This window comes from Alligator mississippiensis, chromosome 9 (genome assembly GCF_030867095.1).
Source record: "Alligator mississippiensis isolate rAllMis1 chromosome 9, rAllMis1, whole genome shotgun sequence".
NCBI lineage: Eukaryota > Metazoa > Chordata > Crocodylia > Alligatoridae > Alligator > Alligator mississippiensis.
The window spans coordinates 3,720,571-3,740,514 of record NC_081832.1 but is presented as its reverse complement, the minus strand read 5'-3'; the positions used below and the strand labels follow the sequence as shown (position 1 = coordinate 3,740,514).

At 53.2% G+C, this 19,944-nt stretch overlaps 1 protein-coding gene across 1 annotated transcript; it reads right to left on the bottom strand.

The window, feature by feature from the left end:
* Positions 1-2,501: 2,501 nt before the first annotated feature.
* Positions 2,502-19,492, bottom strand: EEF1A2 (eukaryotic translation elongation factor 1 alpha 2). The gene is made up of 8 exons (XM_019484433.2): positions 19,366-19,492; positions 17,179-17,391; positions 12,326-12,505; positions 10,699-10,995; positions 6,035-6,185; positions 4,984-5,240; positions 4,101-4,335; positions 2,502-2,855 (listed from the first exon to the last, which is right to left on the bottom strand). The coding sequence occupies exons 2-8, from the start codon at positions 17,320-17,322 to the stop codon at positions 2,728-2,730; spliced, it is 1,392 nt and encodes a 463-aa protein (XP_019339978.1). The 5' UTR covers positions 17,323-17,391; positions 19,366-19,492; the 3' UTR covers positions 2,502-2,727.
* Between the last annotated feature and the right edge of the window lie 452 nt (positions 19,493-19,944).

The following is a 19,944-nucleotide window of genomic DNA, read 5'->3' as shown; positions in this document are numbered from 1 at the left end:
ATGCATGCACCCGTATATTTGGGGCTCGGGGGCTGCTGCACCTTGAGAGCAGCATGTGCCACTTTTCCTTCCCCCAGGCACAGACCCAGGGCTAGGATCTCTGTAGGGGCTTCATGCTAGGTATACTGGGGTCACACCATGCTTTGGCTTTAAGGGCCAGAGCTCTGAACCTCCTGAGGGTGATAGTGTCCTGCTCCTAGGCATTGCCTAGACAGGAGGACCAGTCAGTTTTGGGGCATCTCTGTAAAAAGCCAACAGCATTAACTGCTTGCCAACACAAGAGGGAGCCCAGTTCCCTTGTCTGTGCCCAGAAGACCATTCACGGGTGTATGACCACGCTGGACGGTCGCCAGAAGTCAGCACTCAGCTCAGCCCTTTAGTTCCTGATATCTAAGGGGATGCTGCTGCCTGAAAGAAAAGGTCCAGGATTGTTCCTTGTGTGAGACTTATCAGGCACCTGAGCTCCCGATGCGATACCCCACTGAGTTTTGGTGGGGGGGGGGTCCTTTTTTGGAAAAATTTTGTGTGTCCCAAGTCAAATCAGCCAAATCAATTCCAGATCCGTGAGTCATTCAAGAACCATATGTGGCCCTGCTACTGGAAAGCACCCTTCACCTTCACCTGGGGCCTCAGATGCTTCCAAATCCTTTGGCAGGCATCCTTTGTCATCCTATGCCATCCTATGGCAGGCCGGAGCCCAGAGGGTTGGGGTCAGGATGCCTCCAAATTTTGCTGGCCCTCACCATACAGCCGTAGGAGCAAGCGAGGGGTGAACTCTGGGGTGTCTGTACCCCAGAAGAGGAAGCTACTGCTTCTCCCTGCTTGCTCCCAGCCCTTCTTGGAGGTCAAAAACCAGGAGTCCCTGGCCCTGGGATGGTGATCTCCGGTAGACCCGATGCAGCACGTGCCCTCATACCATCCATGCTGTGTGATACAAGGGTTGCTGTGGCATGGCAGTGCAGCCCCTGGGCCTGTCCTTTCAAAGGCTGGTCTTCCTAAAGGTCATATTTGGGGGGCAATGTGGTTGCGAGGGTGACAACCAGGTACAAGAGGGTTACTGCCCTGTGTCCGGTTGTGTATGTGCAGGGGAGGTTGTTAATACTTTTTAGAAGTTGACCCCATCTGTCCCAGCTAGCCAGGGAGCAGATTGCTTCTCCCAGCTCTGTGTGGGAAAGTTAATGCGGCACCAAGCAATATTACCCCCAGCTTCCTCCAACCCCTTACCCCTCTCTGCTGCTTCTCTTGTACCTGCCCTACTTCACTGGTCCTGACTGTTAAACCAGCCCCCTCGCCTGTGCGGTGCCGGCAGCCTGCTTTCCAGAATTCATAGCAACATTTCATATCTCTTGCACCACTCTTGCCCTGCTCATCCCCAGATTGCAGGCCTCAGCAGGCCAAAAAAGTCCATTTGCTGGTGTCAGTCTGCCACCGGATCCGAAATAGCCATGAGTGCATTCCCCTGGCACCTGCTTCCCTGTGCAGGCTTCGTAAACCTGGCAAAAATAATCGGAGCGCTACTGGTTCCCACGTGGTCTCCAATATCCCTGGCCAGTCCTGCCGGGCAGCAGCAGGATGGCTGCTGTGATTTCAGGCTTGCTTTCACCTCCCTCCTCCCAAATACAATGGGGATCAGGTCATGGTTTTGCTCTGATAAGCACCCCTGCATTGTATGTGCCCGTTGCGTTACCATCCATCCCAGAGGCTGGGCTTAATACACCCCTCTCTGCTCTCCACGGGGTATGGTTTTGGAAATGCAGTCCCAAATGGGCTGAAGGTAGAAGCTGGATTAAAAGGGTTAAATTTGGGGCAATTGAGACTAGAGCTGAGATCTGAATTTTGCTTGGGATTGTTTCTCATTGCTGTTCGGGGGGAGCTGGGGACTTTTGGGTGTCGTGAGAGATTTTCCCTGGCTAGATACTGCATGCATGAGCCTCTCCCACCCGGAGGACCCTGGCTGGCTCTATACCAGGACACTGCTTGTCCAGACCCGTGCAGAATAGAGCAGCTACCTGCTTTCTGGGAGCAGCTGTCCCTGTTGGCACAAATGCAGGAGATGTTACTGCTTAAATGCTGAAGTCCTGCTTTGGACATAGGCTGGGAGCTAGCCTGGGCTCTGTGATACTGAGCTCCTATATTACCAGGGTCATTTATGTTGCTGCCTTAGAGCTGGAATGGAAAGGTGGCCCAGTGGTCAGAGCAGTGCTTAGCTGTAGGGGACACCTGAGTTCAAGTCCCTGCTCTTTTACACACTCCTGGGGACACCTTAGGGTCGGGCCCCATGGGCAATTAATGGAAATCAAGTGCCAAAGCCCCTTGGAGCATTGTGCCTCAGTTTCCCCTGTCCAGAACACCCTTTCCCTGCCTCATAGGGCTGTTGGGAGGATAAGTGCTTTGGAGCCAGGGGCTACTTGGTCATGGGAGGCCTGCAGCCCTTGAGAATAAGAGCCCCGTGTTTCCAGTTTGGTACCAAAGCCATAACAGACACACACGCACACTCCCTGCACTGTGGATGTTGTACCAGTTTATTGGTAAAAGTAACATGAAGCCTCACGAACGCTGGAACATGCTTTTCCTTTTAAAGAATTTCCACTGGACCTTAATGGTGAGCATCCAGTCGTTGACATATAAACTCTTACAAGCTGATGTGCACACATGCGCCTGGGGGAGGAGGTGGAGGCATCCTGGGGCCGGGGATGGTTTCTGCGCGGTGCGCTGGGCGCCTACGATTCATTTCCCAGCCTTCTGGGCCTTCTGCGCCGACTTGGTGACCTTGCCAGCGCCACCGCTCTTCTTCTCCACGTTCTTGATGACGCCCACGGCCACGGTCTGCCGCATGTCGCGGACAGCGAAACGACCTGTGGAAGGGAGAGGGAAGGGAGGAAGTAGGAGGGTTGGAAGCCAAGGCAGTTTTTATGTTTCTAACTGGACCCGGGAACCTTTTCCATGCCTGCTGCAGTCGATGTCCTTCACCGATGGTCAGAGTAAAGCACGGCAGGAAGGTTGGCTCGGGGTGAGCCGCTAGATGAATATGCATCTGTCCCCCCCTAGACTGACTTTGTGACTGTGAATGACTTGTCCAGCCTCCTCAAGCTGTGAGGCTGTTTCACTAGGGCTCGGGGAAGGGGGGAGAGAACTTCCCATAGGATTTCAGTGAAAATCCATAATAAATGAATAGCAGTAGCATCTCTGTCCAGTGCTCCCTGCACACAACACTCAAGTGCTGTGACTCCCCAGGTCTGCATCTGGAGCATCCCTGCCAGTCAAGCAGGTGCAATGAGCTCTGGTCTGTGCACGTGAGCCAGGCTCTCAAGCCTCTGATGAGATGCCAATAAAACTCCCTGCTAGAAATAGCCTGGGGACCTGGGTGTATAAACACCAACAGCACTGGGACTTTGTCTTACAAAGCGGGGTGGTTAGGGGGTGCCTGGGGCTAGCAGAGCAGGAAGGCCCACAGTGGATGTCTTGTTTCTGGACTTCGTGTCTAGTCCATGGTTGCCTGTGAATGCCAGAGGCTGGTGATGGCACCGAGGATCCTTTCCTGTCCTATATTCCCATTGCCGCTCCCATCCTCTGAGCAGAAAATGCAGGTGAGATGGGAATGACACTGGGCTACATCATCTAAGCCTGTTCTTCCCATCAAGCTAGCCCAAGCATTACTGCTCAGCTGACAGGGGTTTGTCTACTCAACCCATTCTTAAAAGTTCACAGCACATCTGGACTGGCAGGGTCAATGAATCCAGATGCATCACATCATGCAAAGGGACTTGCACTGATGTATCTGCCTGCGGAGGCACTAAGACCCTCTGCATCCGTGACCTGTATCCTGTTGAACAGATTTGCTTCCAGGGTTTGATTTCAACCATAGAAGCCAGAAGGCTCAGAACTGGTATGATAAATATGTCATTGCACTTTAGGGAGGGAGGTTTGGCAGCTGATGGATGGGCCTTTCAGGGGGGCACAGCTACTGACCCGCCATGCTGAGATGAGACATGGGGCTTCCTAGAGATAACAGCTGGACACGTCTTTGCAGAGAACCAGAGTGAGAGCACATCTGTGGACCTCCACATAACATGAGGCCAGCCACGGGCCTGCTCTCTTACCAAGGGGCGGGTACTGGGAGAAGCTCTCCACACACATCGGCTTCCCGGGGATCATCTCCACGATGGCGGCGTCACCAGATTTCAGGGACTTGGGGTTGTCCTCCAGCTTCTTGCCAGAGCGCCGGTCGATCTTCTCCTTGAGCTCTGCAAACTTGCAGGCGATATGAGCGGTGTGGCAGTCAATGACGGGCGAGTACCCGGCGCTGATCTGGCCGGGGTGGTTCAGGATGATCACCTGGGGGAAGCAGAGAACCCAGTGAGCTCCACCAGGGACAAGGCAGCTCCCAAGCCAGTTTAATGGTGTATGATTGTGCAACACACCAGCTTAGTGTACGAAATTGTTTTGAAGGTGGCTGGTTCTCTTTGCTAGGTGTCCTTTAGCTCAAGCAAGAAGCCTATATGTTCCCAGGACCCCATGTGTGTGTGCAAGAGAGATGCATCGCATAATCCTGCCTTCTCTAGGGAGCATGGATTTATGTGCCTTGTCTCTGCCAGGCTTCCCGGTGACCCTGACTCTGTCTTCATGCCCACATTGTCATGGAGAAAGGCTGAAGGCAGAAATGTGCTTGTTCCTACCATGGAATGACAAAGCTCCTTGTTGCTCGGTTTTCATTTGAATGATCCCAAAGGCTGGTGGAACAAGTTATCGGTGCTTAACATACCCCCCCTCCAACCCTTCTGACTCTCCTAGCCTTCCTGGTCTAACATGCTGTACGATGGGGCTGTGTGCTGTTCACCAGCTGCTATGTTCCACCCCAGAAGCAGCTGCATTTCAGCAGCATATGGAGGGGGATGCATGCAGGCACGTTGCTCGACAAGCACTGGTGATAGACTTGGTACTATAGAGAACCAGGGCCACCCGGTCCCTTCTGGCTGGGCTGACCTGAGAAGTGAACTGCGCGGCCTCCTGCGGGGGGTCCGACTTGCTGTCCCCGCAGACGTTCCCACGGCGGATGTCCTTGACGGACACGTTCTTCACGTTGAAGCCAACGTTGTCTCCCGGCAGGGCCTCGCTCAGCGCCTCGTGGTGCATCTCCACCGACTTCACCTCCGTGGTGATGTTCACAGGGGCAAAAGTCACCACCATGCCGGGCCGGAGGATGCCGGTCTCCACACGGCCCACGGGCACCGTCCCGATACCTGCAGGAGGAAGAGGGGTGAGGAAACAGCACAGCAAGGCTCTGTCTTCTGGAGACCCAAGGGAGAAATGGCTGCAGTGGGTAGAAACCATTGTAAAGCTCATTGATAGCCTAATTTGAACCTGTCACTAGTTGACAGGTAGCAACACCACATGCTGCCCCTTGTCAGTGATGCCCGGGGCTTTGAGGAACGGGCTGTGAACGAGAGGCTCAAGCAGCGCTCTACGCCTGATCTCATCTGGAGTTTGCAGCCTCTATTTTTGCTGGTTGTTCCCCTTTCTGCTACACGTGTCAGACTGGGGATGGTGACTGGTGAGGTTGGTATACCTCAATGGTGTATGTAGGTTAAATCTGTGCAGCTGTGCCAATGCTCCTGCTGGGACCACAGCTGGAGTACCTGGCTAAAGGGTCTTGCCCCTCTGTTCAGTCGGACTGATATTTGGGGTCAGGAAGGAATTGTACCCCATGGCCAGAGTGGTATGGACTGGGGGATTTTGCCATCCTCTGTAGTGGGGGACATGGCCCTCTATTTGGGATGTCTTGAGCATATGTTCACAGCCTTTTAGAGAAGCAGGATGTTGGCTGCTGTGGTCTCCCTGCTTTACCTGCGTCTTGTGATGGTAGCTTGATGAAGAGTTTAGATTATAGGTTCATATAGGATGGTTTGGATAGGGCTGATCCTGCCTCAGGCAAGAGGGTTGGACTCGATGTGATCTCTGGAGGTCCCGCTTCTCTGTAATTCAGATGACTTGGCTGAACCCCCCAGCCCCTGGGACATGTCAGCCCTGAGCTCACCTCCGATCTTGTAGACGTCCTGAAGGGGCAGGCGCAGGGGCTTGTCTGTCGGGCGGGTGGGAGGCAGGATGGTGTCCAGAGCTTCCAGCAGGGACACCCCGCTAGCGTTGCCCTCCTTGCGCTCCACTTTCCACCCTTTGAACCAAGGCATCTGGGGAATAAAATGGCAGGCATGTGAGCCGAGTTGGTGACGAACCCTCTGCAACAAACCCAGGGCCCAAAGTAACATCCCACCAGAAAAGAAACCTCCCCTGGGCCCTTTATCCACCCCGATGCCCTGCCTCTGTACAGAGGGGCTTGCATCTCCCTGAGCAAGTGCACAGGTCTGGGTCATAACCCTTTGCAGTCCTGACTTGGGCCTGTCCTGGTTCTGTGTATTTTGCAGAGAACAGCCCTCCTGCGGTGGGTGTAAATCAGCAACGCCCTGCCTGAATGCACCCTCTGCTTGTGCGCCCGTTCTCCCAGCGCCCTGGGAAGGGGTGGGGAGCACTGAACCCATGCCATAAAACACCACCCAGGCTGCTTGCTTGTGCTTCTGAATCCTTCCCTGCTGGGGTACCCGTGGCCGGAGGTTTCCCCTGAAACCCATCAGGGCCTTTACAACGATGCCTCACTAAACCACAGCCATGGGGAAAGAAAGCCAAGCCTGAGCACCGAACCCAGATTCCCCATCTAGTGACAAATAGGGGGGCAACAGCAGCGAGAGGCTGTTTCACATACTGCCTCTCTGATCCAGTTAGTCTACAAGGTGCATCTTTACCCTGCCTTCTGCCTAACTGCAGCCTAACACGGCGAACTCCCCGTGTCTGACCCGTCCAGACAGCAAAAGGCCGACATGCTGATGGTGAGCAGGACTAAGGGGGACCAGAAACCCTCCAGCTGCAGGGAGCACGTCCACACAGGGACCAGTTTAACTGAACCGCTTCGATGGGATATTTAGGTAAAACCTGTGCAGCCGGAGACAAAAGAAATGAAGACCTGGGAGGAGAGGAAGAGGAAATGAAGGGAAAGGTGGAGAGAGCTGTGCAATGAGGGATTAAGAGCGGTGGGGAGGAAGGAATCGAGGCCGATTAATGAAAGCGTTGCAGAGGGGAAAGCTCGGGATGGGAAGTGCTGGAGCGAAGGTGCTGAGGCCTCTGCTTTGCGTGGAGCAGAAGGCGCCTGATGATTTAATAACCTGCTTTCGTTCTTGGCGTGCGCCCTGCACCCTGCGCTGCAGCAAACCCGCCTCCCTCCCTGGCCCTGCCTGCAGCTCCCTTCCCGAACCCGAGCAACCCTGGCCAGGGCACTGTGCCAGGAAACTCGCAGCTCCCCTTTGCAATGCAAATCCAGAGCGTGGCTGGCTTCCAATGGCAAGTGGCACGCTTCCTGACCTCCCGCCGTGATTGGCTCGGTGGCTGTTGGCATGGAGACAGCGCGGCCACCGGCCAATCACGTGCGGCTGGATGCCCAACCATCGGTTTCGGAAAACAAGCCGGAAAACAGGCAGCCTTTGCATGGGTCTGAGATCCTCCATGAGGTGGACAGCAGTGGGGCCTTGATTCCCAGCTGGGGTCCACAACACAAATATGAATGATGATGATGGTGGTGATGAAGCAGGACCGGACTGGGCATCGAAATGCATCTTTTGGTGCAATCTGGGCCTGATTCACCCAGCTCCACAGTTTGCTCTCTCTCCTGATACAAGACATTTCTCCTACAGCCCCAGCCCCTGGACTTAGGGGATCACAAAAGGCTCCCAGCTCTCGCCCTTCTTGCTTTTTTTAAAGTCTTTGTGCTTTGGGGATTGCACGAAACGGCGAGTCCTCCAGGCGCGGCAGCTACGAGGTCCATGACAAGGATCGGGCTGCATTGTGACATCGAGCCAAGCTTGCGATCCCTGGGGTCTGCACATCTAGGGTCGGCAGGACCCCCTGGGAGCCCTGCTAGGACACTCATTGCTGGTTTCCCTCACCGTGTCTGCCCTCCTGTTTCCTGGGAGGTGCATGGGAAACAAAAGCAAGGGCCAGAAATGAATGATTTTTTTTCCTTATCAGAGCACGTGGCTTTCCCACCCCCCCACCTAGCTTGTGATGCCTTTGGCAGAGACAGAGAGACAGCAGTGATGCCTGGCAGACAAGCATCCCAAGTTCATTAGGGGCTTGGGATTATGCCACAAATCATGGGATATTGCACCACAAATCATGTGAGAGCAGAAACCCAGCACCATCCTGGCTGCCTGGCCCCCTCACTGCCAGCCCCCCTGGGGTTTGCAGACCTCAGCAGCTGCAGTGATTATAAAGGAGGGTCTGGGTCATCCTCACAAGCCCATTATAGCACATACAGGTGCTGAGATGAGTTGCCCTTGGCAAGCAAAGACCCCTTTTCCCAGCAAAACCTGACTAAGGAGACTATATTCCCCTGACGCGATGAAAATGCTTTCCTCCTGCACCGTGTCTTATTGCAAACAAGTGTGGACACACGGTTGCTACCTCTTGCCGTGTCAGGACTCGATTTGCTACTGCCGCACAAACGTCAGACCCAGCCGGGCGTTTCAGATGTCATTTCAAACTCGTGCAAGGAGAAACAAGTGCTCAGCCCGGCTCTGTCAGGACGGGCATCTGAAAATGTGCTCCCTCTATGCTCTGTGTGCGAGCCTGAGGATGCTCTCTGCTTTTGATCGGCAAGGAGAAGGTAGCTTCTGGGCACTTGTCGGTACTAAGCAAGGCTGCTGGCCTTGCTATGCATTTGGGGAAAGGTATGAGGAGGATCCTGAAATCCCTGGACCCAATAAAGGGAAATGCTAAGAGTGTAATGAGCTGCTCTGCACAGGAGGAAGCCTCGGCCCCACCTGCTGCTAGGAGCAAGCCTGACCTCCTCGGCTGGGGTGGACTCAAAGATGCCATTAGGCTGCCTGGCCAGGGCCTGCTCCTAGAAATGCCTTGGGAAGGAAGGAGGATGTTGTTCGTAGGGCGCTGGATGGAGACTCAGAAGTCCTGGTTCGGGTCCTTCTTTTCTGCTCTATGCCTCGTACTTGCTCTGCTTTCACTGGGCCAGGCCCTGGATTCAAAGTATCTCCATCTGGCAAAGACCCTCTGTGAAGCTGTCCTATTTGGGCACTGGACAGCTTGGAGACACCAGAAGCATCCCTTTGTGTAAGGGATGTCATGGATCCTAATCCAGGGACAGCTGCAAACTCTCTGCACTGGAGAAGCTCCTGGAGAGCCAGAAAAGACACTTGACTGCCTTGTGATTTGGGGAAAACTCACTGGGAAATGGAAGTGAAAAGTCAGAGCCTTACTGGGATGCAGGGGAAATCTGGAGGCTGCTTCTGTCTTTGATGCTCCCAGCAGAGATGCTGTTTGGGTGTGAACTCAGGCCGGACTCTGAGCACCGGGGAGCCGGGAAGGGGAGCTAGTCACGTCTTTTAGATGTGACACAAAGCCAAGTCTCTGGCCACGTAGGGCTCCATCTTGCAAGGTAGACCCCTTTCCAGCAAAGCGCATGACGTCCCATTACAGTCAATGGGATGGTTACAGCTGAGCATGTGTTTAAGCATGCTGATGATTGCAAGCCAGGGTGCTCAGGGCCCTGGACCTGCCCAATTGGGTCCAGGCTGAATCAGGGTCTGAAGGCACTTTGTAATCTTCCCAAACTGGGATCCGAAGCTAACCCCTTTAATCTCATACATTCTCCCCCCAGCAATCAAATTCCCCCCTGCCATTTCCACTGGCTGGTGCATTTACCATCACTCCCTAGCTTAGACGTGCCATTCAAACAGCTGCCAGCCCACCCCAGAGACAGCTGCCTCGGTTTGTTGGGTGAGGGAGCGAGTTATTTCTGCATGTGCAGCTTGTGCAACCCAGGAGCAACGTGTCGATGAATGCCTGGCGGTCCATTGGGATGAACGGTGCTCTGGAAAAGCCAGCTCACCTCTCTGGCCGTCTCCACTCTGCTCTGCCCCTCCACCACCCAGCCTATTAATAGCAGAGCTGCTGAGGATCATCTTCCCAGCCCAGCAACTGGTGACATTTGGAAGCCGTGTGACTCAAGCGGTGTGTGCTCCCGTCAGAGTGACCAAGACTGACCTTTCCCTCCGCTCTAACAGGCACTTGTCGAGGAAGGGAAACAACTAAAGACCAAGGAGGAAGGGCTCTCTTCTGGCTTAAGTCTCGGCATCTTATGACCTGCTCTGCGAGGGACACTTTCAATATGTACCAAGTGTGCAATGGGCAGCAATGAAGCTAACAGGAGTCCCTCCAGTGCTGTGAACTAGTTTTAGTTCACGTGACAAAAGGCTGTCTGAAAGCATGTGCTATGCTCCCTCTGGCTGTGACATTTGCTCCGGACACGCCTGGGTTAAATATGGTTCTCGGGGCCCATGAGCCCTCCGAATAAATCCTTCAGGAGAAGCCATGCCAGTCAACTCCTGAAGACACTCGTGCTTCGCTGCCGTGTTGCTAGTCTGAACTGGAGACCCATTGACATATGCTGCTCAGCTCAATGAATACATGACCAGGAGGCTCAGATGCATTAATGCAGGACAGAGGCATGACCTTTGCATGCAGTCTGCATGCCACAAAGCTCGGTTTCAGACTGATTATGTCTAGTTTTGAAGCAGGAAAGTCTATTGCAACCCACCCACTCCCCCAAAAGCACACACACATGTGCGCACACGCACTTACGTTGGGAGATGGCTCCAACATATTGTCCCCGTGCCACCCCGAGATTGGCACGAAGGGGACTGTGGCAGGGTTGTAGCCGATCTTCTTGATGTAGGCGCTGACTTCCTTGACGATCTCGTCGTAACGCTTCTCGCTGTACGGGGGCTCCGTGGAGTCCATCTTGTTGATGCCCACGATGAGTTGCTTGACCCCCAAGGTGTAGGCCAGGAGGGCATGCTCGCGGGTCTGCCCATTCTTGGAGATGCCGGCTTCAAATTCACCCACGCCAGCAGCCACGATGAGGACGGCGCAGTCGGCCTGGGGTGCGGGAGATACATTGAGTGGGTCAGGCAAGGGATGTTTGCCCTTGAGGACAGCTGAGGGTGGGCATGTGGGGGAAAGGTGCCACTGGTTTTAGCCAAAATGGGCACTACTTGGAGACAGGCAATGCATGGGAAGATGCAAGGCCAGCCCCTCCCAATACACCTGCTCACCCCATGCAGTCCTGACCTCAGCTGATGCTGCTATTCCCTGCCAGTTGCACTTGGTTTTGTGACCTAGGTCTAAGGACCAGGGTGAAACCATCCAGCTCCTAGCCAGGAGCCGTGCTTGGCCATACAGGGACACCCAGTAAAAGCCTCATTTAGCACCCACTGAAGTCATGGGACCCTCTAAATTGACCTTTGATGGAGCCTCAAGTGCTTGAACCCAGCATATCCTTACTGCCCCTTCCTCCCTGAGGATGCTCCACCTGCCACGTGGAACGTAATTGTTCTCTGGTCTGAACTGTAGTATCTAACACCAGCTAAATACACTACATCCCATCTCTGCTGCCATCCCCAAAGAGCTCAGACCATGTTTCAGCAGAGTCTCTAAAAGAGCTACCGTTGATTTGTATAGTAGGAGCCTGAAGGTACTTATGTGATAGCTGCCATCTGCATCCCTACAGGGCACCCGTCCTGCTAAGCCAGCGGGCATCAGGTGTTTTGGGGGGAAGGCATCTTGCATATGAATGACATGGCTGGTTTGATGGTCGGGGCCAGACCACAGCACCAATGGATGTCAAGACCTGTTTCCATAGCTAATGCTCGATGCTAACAGGAGCCTAGGGTGGGATAGGGGAGAGCTACTGGCCTCCTGGATGGCAAGTGACCTCCGGTGCCCATTCAGGTCTTGTTCAATAGTTATGGCAACCAGATGTGCCCATGAAGGCAAAGATAGCAGCCCTAAGTGAAAGGCAGGAGGGGTGAAGTCCAATGACCCTGCCTTGGGCAATCAAGTTGATCTAAGCTATGGGGTGACAGGAGCTGCCTGAGGCCAGGCTAGGGCCCTTCCCTCCTCCATGACGCCATTCAACATTTCACATCAGAGGCAGGGGGACAGGTGGGACCACGTCCCCTCTTTGGCTAATACTGTCAATTGTTGGGGCTGAAAGACCCCCCCAAAATGGGATTTTCTAGGCTTGCAGCATCAGTGAGCTGATGAAGGAGCTTCCAGCATATTTGTCTCTTGATCTACAGGGTTCTGATAGAAAGCCCAGCAGAGAGACGGACCCCAAAGGAGCCCTCTAAGGACCTCATGACTATGTCCGCAGGTCCCCATGGCCTGGCCTACATCACACTTCACCCCGCGGCGGTGTCTTCCTCACCTGTGAGGTCCCAGTGATCATGTTCTTGATGAAGTCCCGGTGCCCAGGGGCATCAATGATGGTGATGTAGTACTTGGTGGTCTCGAACTTCCACAGGGAGATGTCAATGGTGATCCCACGCTCCCGCTCAGCCTTCAGCTTGTCCAGCACCCAGGCGTATTTAAAGGAGCCTTTCCCCATCTAGCAGACGATCAAAGGAGAAAGAAAAGAAAACACCCAGTGAGAAACCTAAGCCCCAAACTTTGCCACGTGGCAAAGGATCATCCCAGCATCCACAGGGCTATTCAGATCGCAGGCCCAGATACCCAAGGTGTTACAGAGGCAAAATCCCATTAAATGCAATGGCAGCAGGATCCAATCCATAATCTGCAGACCAATAAATGCAGATACGGTTGCTTCCTGTAAGCGCATCAATGAGATAAAGACCCAAGTGGGAGGAGAGTGACTGAAGCTAAAAGATCAGATAGGCCTGGGGATAAATGGGTGGAAAAAAGGCAGGAATAAATGCAGTTGCAACCATGGTTTCTAGCCATGACAGGAGGGAGGTTTGGGCGCAGGGGAGGAGGAGTGCAATCCAAAAAAAGAACGGATTAGTTCAAGAGGAAGCTTGATAAATAGCCAAGCAGCATGGTCTGATGTGGGTACAAGGTCTGGGGTACCCAAAAGATCCCCTTTCAGTCCTGCATCTCTGTGAAGTATTATACCCTCCATGTCTGGCTAATGGTTTATGTTATCTGATAACCTGCCAGTGGTAGAGAAAGTCTTAACCTGGGATTTCTGGCTATCGAGGGACTCTGTGCAATGTTGCCGGCTAAGAGAAGAAAAGCCATTGTTTAGCAAATGCATTTAGGAGTCGAGGCATCCAGTGATATTGCAGAGCGATCCATTGATAAAACAGATGCAGAAGGATGCTGTTGGCTGCTGGGTCAAGCAAGACTATGTTTTTGCTGAGCAGCGGATAAAGTCACAGGCAAAGCCACGACCTGATGTTGCTTGTTGTCTAATGGAAAAATCGTGGCCAACGCTTTGATGGTAAAATCACAGTCAGCCTCAAATGCTGAGGGTGGTGGGGTTTGCTCCATGACATACTTGTAGGGTAGGACATACCTTGCTCATGGGGGGACATGACTGGGTGATGACACAGCTAGGTAGTAAAATCCCATTGCTCTTTGTTGCATTGCTCATTAACTTGACATTGCACCATGTCTGTCCCTTCCCTCTCCTCCCGTCCAGCTTGTCAGCCTCCAAAATGGTTTCCCCTCCTCTTCCTTCCCTTAGGCATTTCCATCACAAAAACGGCCTGGGTTTCTCTTTGCAATCTGTAAATCTCCCCACGAGGGGGAGCTTGCCTCCTCCCTCCAGAGATGCAGTCACGTGCATCCATCCTGAAATATGAACCTTACGTCAGTGAAAATGAAGTCACAGAGAGAGGAGGGGAAAAAAAATCACCCTCTCGAGCTGAGATGGAGGAGAGCTAAACCATTGCTGCCTGACTGCACCTCAGGGGTTAATGCTCTATGATGTCCCAATGCTCAAAAAAACCCTTTTGCATTCTAGAAATGGGGGAAAAATGGGTTTAATATAAAGAAGCAAGTCATTCGCTATGGTCTTTGTAGCGCACGGGAGCACAGAAAGTGCCACGTTCATCTCCTAGGGTGCCCTGTCTCCAGCTCTGCTCAGCACTAGAGGTTTCAAAGGACCGTATAAGATAATCCATCATGGGCCATTAGAAATCAGGTTCTTCCCATGCACGGACTGGCTCATGGTCTGAGGCACAAGGATAACCACCGTGGCACAGAAATGATCCCCTCAACCTCACTGCAGATGCTCTGCTCCTCTGTCCAGTAGGGCACAGGACAGGGTCCATCAGAGTCAACGGAAAGACTCCCGATGATGGCAGCGGGCACTAGGTAAAGCCCCCAGACAGCTGCCAACTTCCATCCCCAAAGCGGCTGCCTTTCAGGGTCGGTGACGTGATTCCTGCGTCAGGTCCGTGCAGCACGAATTATTCATGGAGCCGGCCTGCTTGCATAACAGATTTCTATCAGGGATGACTTTGCATCTTGCTGTGGAGGATTGTGGGCAAAATCCTAAAATGGCTGAAAACCCTCTCTTCCTCGCTGCATGGAAAGAAGCAAATCTCAAACAAGCCCCGGTCTTCTGAACTTGCAGCAAGGAGCTTCTGATGCATCGAGAGAGGTGCATTTTCCAGATTGTCCCGGGTGGTTGGATAGAAATTTCCAGATGCAGTCCCTATTTCTGACTAATTACATGACATGCGCTGTGCGGGTCATAATTAGGTCTGAACAAGTGCTAAGCATTTAACCCCTCCCTAGCTGGCATGTGGACTCTCAGCTCATCCTCGCCAGGGGGAAAAGGAAGAGATCGCTCATAACGCACATCACTGTCGTCCGTGGCAGGACGGCTGTGACAAAAAGGCACTGTTTTAGGTAGAGTTCACCGCTGATAACCAGACTGAGCTAACATTTTGCATCAGGAGATCTCAAAGCACCTAGCAAAGGAGGTTGGTACTGTGACGCCTGGTTTGCAGATGGGAAAACTGAGGCAGAGATAGGTTAAATAAACCTGCCCTAAATAGGACAGTGACACAGCTGAGATTAGGATGCAGGTCTCCCAACCCACAAGCCAGTGCCCTTATTCATCAGCATATGTCGATTTTCCAGATCTAGCTCTTGGCAGGCCAGTCAGGGGGATCAGCACTGTCTATTGTGGCCAAAAGACTGGGATTTGAATGGGGTGTAAAGAGATACCCGCTGGTTTTGACACTCGTCTCAGCAGACCGTCCCTTCCATGGACAACTGGGCCCTTTCTCGTGAGCCCGATGGGAGCCCGTTGAAAGCTCGTCCTTGCTCAGAGAAAACAGATGATTGAGACGTGTCAGCAAGGGAGAATCATTTCCTCTCATCCCTCAAAAAAGAGAGAGGGTCCTTTCAGAGAAGTGCTGGATCACACTAGCCCCTGCAGTGTCACGCATATCCCCAGGACAAATACAAGCTTTTATTTAGCAAACAGTTCCCCCCCCCACCTTCACTGGGGATATTCAGTTACCCAGAGCTGGGCTGAGAAAAACCTGCATTATCTAGCTCAGCACAATAATGTCACTGTTAAATGCCAGAAACAGCCTGATATTTCCAGATTAAGCTAAACAGCAAGGGCAGCCGTGTTTTGAGATCACAAATCATGAACAACCCCCCCCATCCCTTCCCAAGCTACTGTTACCTCTCCTTTTTAGCCCCAAAGTCTTCTTCCTTTCTCTTTTCTCCTTTAAAAAAAAAGGGATCCCTATGCTGTGTTATGGTTTTGCTTGGTTTTGGGGGGGGATTCATGCAGGCCTCCATTTCCTACCAGTGCAACCTCGTGCAAGAACAACCCTTCCCCAGCCCTGCAGTAGAAAATGGAGTCGGCAGGGCTCAGTCAATAGGCTATTAATAGCAGCTTCTCGTCCTCACGTTATTCTGGCAAGTCAGTGAAAGCGTCCGTGCAATTAAAGCGGCTGCAGTCACATCTCGACCAGCCTAATTATACCCCCTTTCATTTGTCGGCACAGGACAGAAATATGTGGAAACAGCAGTGACTGGGTTAAAAAAGAGAGAGAGAGAGCAGTTTTGATGGGATGCAGCTCCTACTGGGAGGACTGGGGGAAAAAAAAAGCTGAAAATAAGGTATAGAAATAGATGTTTTATCCTTGCCTGGAAATTCAATGGGCTGGTGAGGGGCAACCTGCAAGCTGCTTGTCTGAGATAGGCAGCACCGAGCATCCTGCCTCTTTTATATATGACAGCTAACAGTTTCTAGCCAGAAAAATCAAAGGATATATGTGTCAAAGCCTCCCGGGCTTCATTGGGAACGTACCTTTTCAAATAACATATTGATCTGCTAAAATTGCCCAGCAAGGCACCCAATGGTTCGATTCACTGGAACTTACTCCAGTCGGTTTCTGGGCTCTCCTCATTCAATACAGGTTCCCTTTGGCTCTACATCCATCCCTTTCCATATGCTTTGATATTATGCTGATGGCTCGAGAGATGGGTTAATTAGAGCGCCATGATTGTGGCCATGGTACAAGAGAGATCCTGACATTCAAATAAATGCCTAGATTTCATAGCAGGCTTTCTACCTGGAAGGCTTCTGCTGAAGCTACAGATCAAATCCCGAACACCCAAATGTAAAGAGGGATGTCAGCATCGACTGAATAGATCAGGCCAGTGGTCACCTGGTCCATTGTCTTGTCTCCAGCAGTCACCAGGGCCAGCTATTTCAGAATAAAATTCAAGCCAATTCCTACAACATTTAGGGATAAGTGACTTGCTCCTTGGAAAGATTTCCTCCTAGCCCCTAATACCAGTATGGAGGTATTGGTTTATTCGCATGAGGTCACAGCCCAGCCAGACTCTCTACTATGATAAGGTGTGATCCACATCAGTCTCCACTATTGCTTTTAAATCCTGCAGAGCTCTTGCACCCTCATGGCTATCCTGTGGCCATGACTTCCATAGGTGGATAGGAAAACACAGGCAACAGGATGACTAGGCCAAAAGGTCCTACTTTTCCAAGGCCAGAGGTGTTGGAAAGGCCCAGAGGTAAGAGGAAGAATGGGGAAAAAAGAGAGGAAATGGGACTAACAAGGGGCGAAGGGAGCAAATAGACCATAGGGAACAATCCAATGAAAGGAGATCGAATCCTAGAAAAGGAGGGCTGGAAGGGACCTTGGGAGGTCATCTAGGCCTGCCCCTTGCTCAAGGCAGGCACCATATGATCTAGGGGTCTTTTCCATCGCCCGGTTGCTCTGGAGGAGACAAAGGGGAAGGCACGGTAAGGGCGGGACAGCTCACCTCAGCAGCCTCCTTCTCAAATTTCTCAATGGTCCTTTTGTCAATGCCCCCGCATTTGTAGATGAGATGTCCGGTGGTAGTGGATTTCCCAGAGTCCACATGTCCAATGACGACGATGTTGATATGTGTCTTCTCCTTCCCCATCCTCGCGGGCTAGGTGTGAAGGGCTGGCGCTAGCGAAGCGGTGGACACGGCGCTGCGTTCCTGTGGAGGCTGGGGAGGAAAAAGCACGGATGTTGCATGAGTCCTGACACCCCAAAAAGCAGCAAAACCCCAGGGCCACCCCATCTTCCCACTGCCCTCAGCAAGGCATAGGCTCTGAATGACAAGGTTTCTATACAGAGAAAGATATTACTATTTTTCTGTCCTCTTTGTGAATTAAAGCCCACCTTCTACCGGCACCAGCAACCCAACTCTTGGCCCGATGGGCTTAGGCTTGCCTGTTTGCTATCCTCTTTGGGGCAGCGGTGGAAGGACCCGCCTGTCTCTGGGATGATGGGGGCTCACTGCCCTATTTCTGTGTGCTGCGTAAAGCCTTTCCAACGTGAGTCACCATGTTTGCAGCCTTTGCAAACAAGGTGTGCCCATGCCCCTGGGGAATGCATATTGAAAGGCAGGTGTCAGAGGGGGGCCCTAATCCTTAGTACCCCCTTAAAGCCCTTCTAGATAGAAAGCTCGCCCCCTCACTGCACCCAAATGCACCCCCTTATGGAAAGACTGCTTCGTTCCCAGAGCTTCTGCATTTGAAATAACTAAATGCTGCCTCCATTTCACATGCTGCCTTCCTCTCGGGAAGCTGCCGGGCATCCATGCTGGCTTAGGCATATCGCGAGAGGGACTCAGCACGATATCAGATTCCTCTCCCTCTCCGCCTCTCTGCATCGAGCTCTCCCCCACGGAGCTCGTGGTTGGGATGACAATATGGTGCCCACAAAAGGGAATGGACAAAAATAGCCTGCGGCTGAATTGGAAGCAGTCAGGCAGCCTGCAGAAAGCAGGGTGCTGGTGCCTGAGCTGGCAATGGGTTTTTTTTTCCTCCAAGGATCAAGATAAAATGTAGAGAGGAAAGGAAAAGCAATCCATCCGTTTGTCTGCCCCGGCATCTCCACGCTCTGCAGCTGCACCACGAACCAGCCAGAGCAGGAGCCTGCTTGGACATCTAATAAAATCCAATGTCATCATGAAGCTGCCCATAAAGGTAAAAGAGGTCAGGGAAAGTTTGCCCCCGTCATACAGACTCAGCCACGCAGGCAGTAACGTCCTCGGAGAGCAGCCTTCCAGGAGAGCAGGGAGTCCTCCCACCCCCCATTAGACCTTGGGGGGAGCCTTGTGGAAATGAAACCGGGGGTGGGGGCTAATCCGTGCTAGCACCGAACAACAGCAAAGGCAGCTCTTTCAAAGGCAGGCGTCTCACATCCTCCAGCTGCCATGCCGGCTGCCAGGGTTTCAGAAACCTCTAGGCAGCCTCTTTCTTTCTCCCAGGGCTCCTGATGCCAGCTGCTTCTATTTGCAAGGGGGTGGGAGGGTCCGACATCTTGGGTACGAAAATCTCCCTTTTTACAAGCTGAAGGAAGAGTTGAGGGTGCCCCCGATGGGGTTGGGGAACACAGCACCCCCCCCATCCCTAACTCCTCTCTTTGGGGTTAGGTTTAAACCCAGCTTCACCTAGCCCTGGTGACTTCAGCTCAGCTAAGGGCTCTTATGCCCTTCCTAGCCTTGGGGTGCTGTCTCCTATGCAAACACCATGATCCAGGGGCATATGCAGCCCTATCCACAGCATCACGGCTCCTGCGGTTTCCTGGGGATCAAGGTCAAAGCCTTGCTATTACCACCGAGCAAAGGTAGCAGCACCCCCCACCCCACCCACACCTGCCCAGCTCATCTGGGCTGGCTGGAAGGGGAAGCCGGAGCTCTGCCTCCAGAGGACAAGGCACCTAACTCTGCTCTCCTCCCCACCTGGGACTTCTTAAATCATATTCTGTTAAGACTGTGGCTATTAATGGCTGCACCCCCCCCCCCCACCCCCCAGCAAAGCAGGTCAGTGGCTGCAGGCTTGGATGCACCAGGCGCTTGCAAACACACAACCCAGCTGCACCCCTTGCTCCCCTCTCCAGGCCGCCTGGGTGGGTGCAACCCCCTTGCCCACCACCCTCCCCGGCTAGCTGCGGCTGGGTTGGGAGCTCTTACCGGTAGCTGTGGTCTCAGACAGCAGAGGCTGCCAGCTTAGGCTCCGGCTGTTTTATTTCCCTGGGAGGGGGTCCACCTATTGACGGTGCCAGCGCAATGCAGTGACCCCCTGCACTACAGCAATGCGGTACCGGGCGGAGGGAGGGAGTAGAGAGAGCAGGGAGGGGAGGAGACAGGAGGAGGGAGCTCAGGCAAGGAGGAGATGGATGGGGAGAGAGAGGGAGATGGAGAGGCAGAGACACACAGAGCTGGGCGCAGGGAGGAGCTGGGCAGGAGACACGGAGAGGGAAGGAGGGGAGCTGCTGTGGCATGGGGGTCCAGGGGATGGGCAGGGGTTGCTCACCCAGGCTGGGCTGGGCATCGGTACCCCATCCCCTAGCCAACTGATGAGCACATGGAGAGGCTGGGAGGGACGTACGGGGGTATCCAGCACACGGCAAAAGGGTGAAAGCACCACATCCGTCTGAAGGCAGCCGAGAGTTGGAGTTCAGATACCCCCTAGTCTCACCTGCCCCTAGCCAAAAGGCACAAACTTGGGGGAAAACCCAAAAGCAATCCCCACCGCTATAATCTCTATAG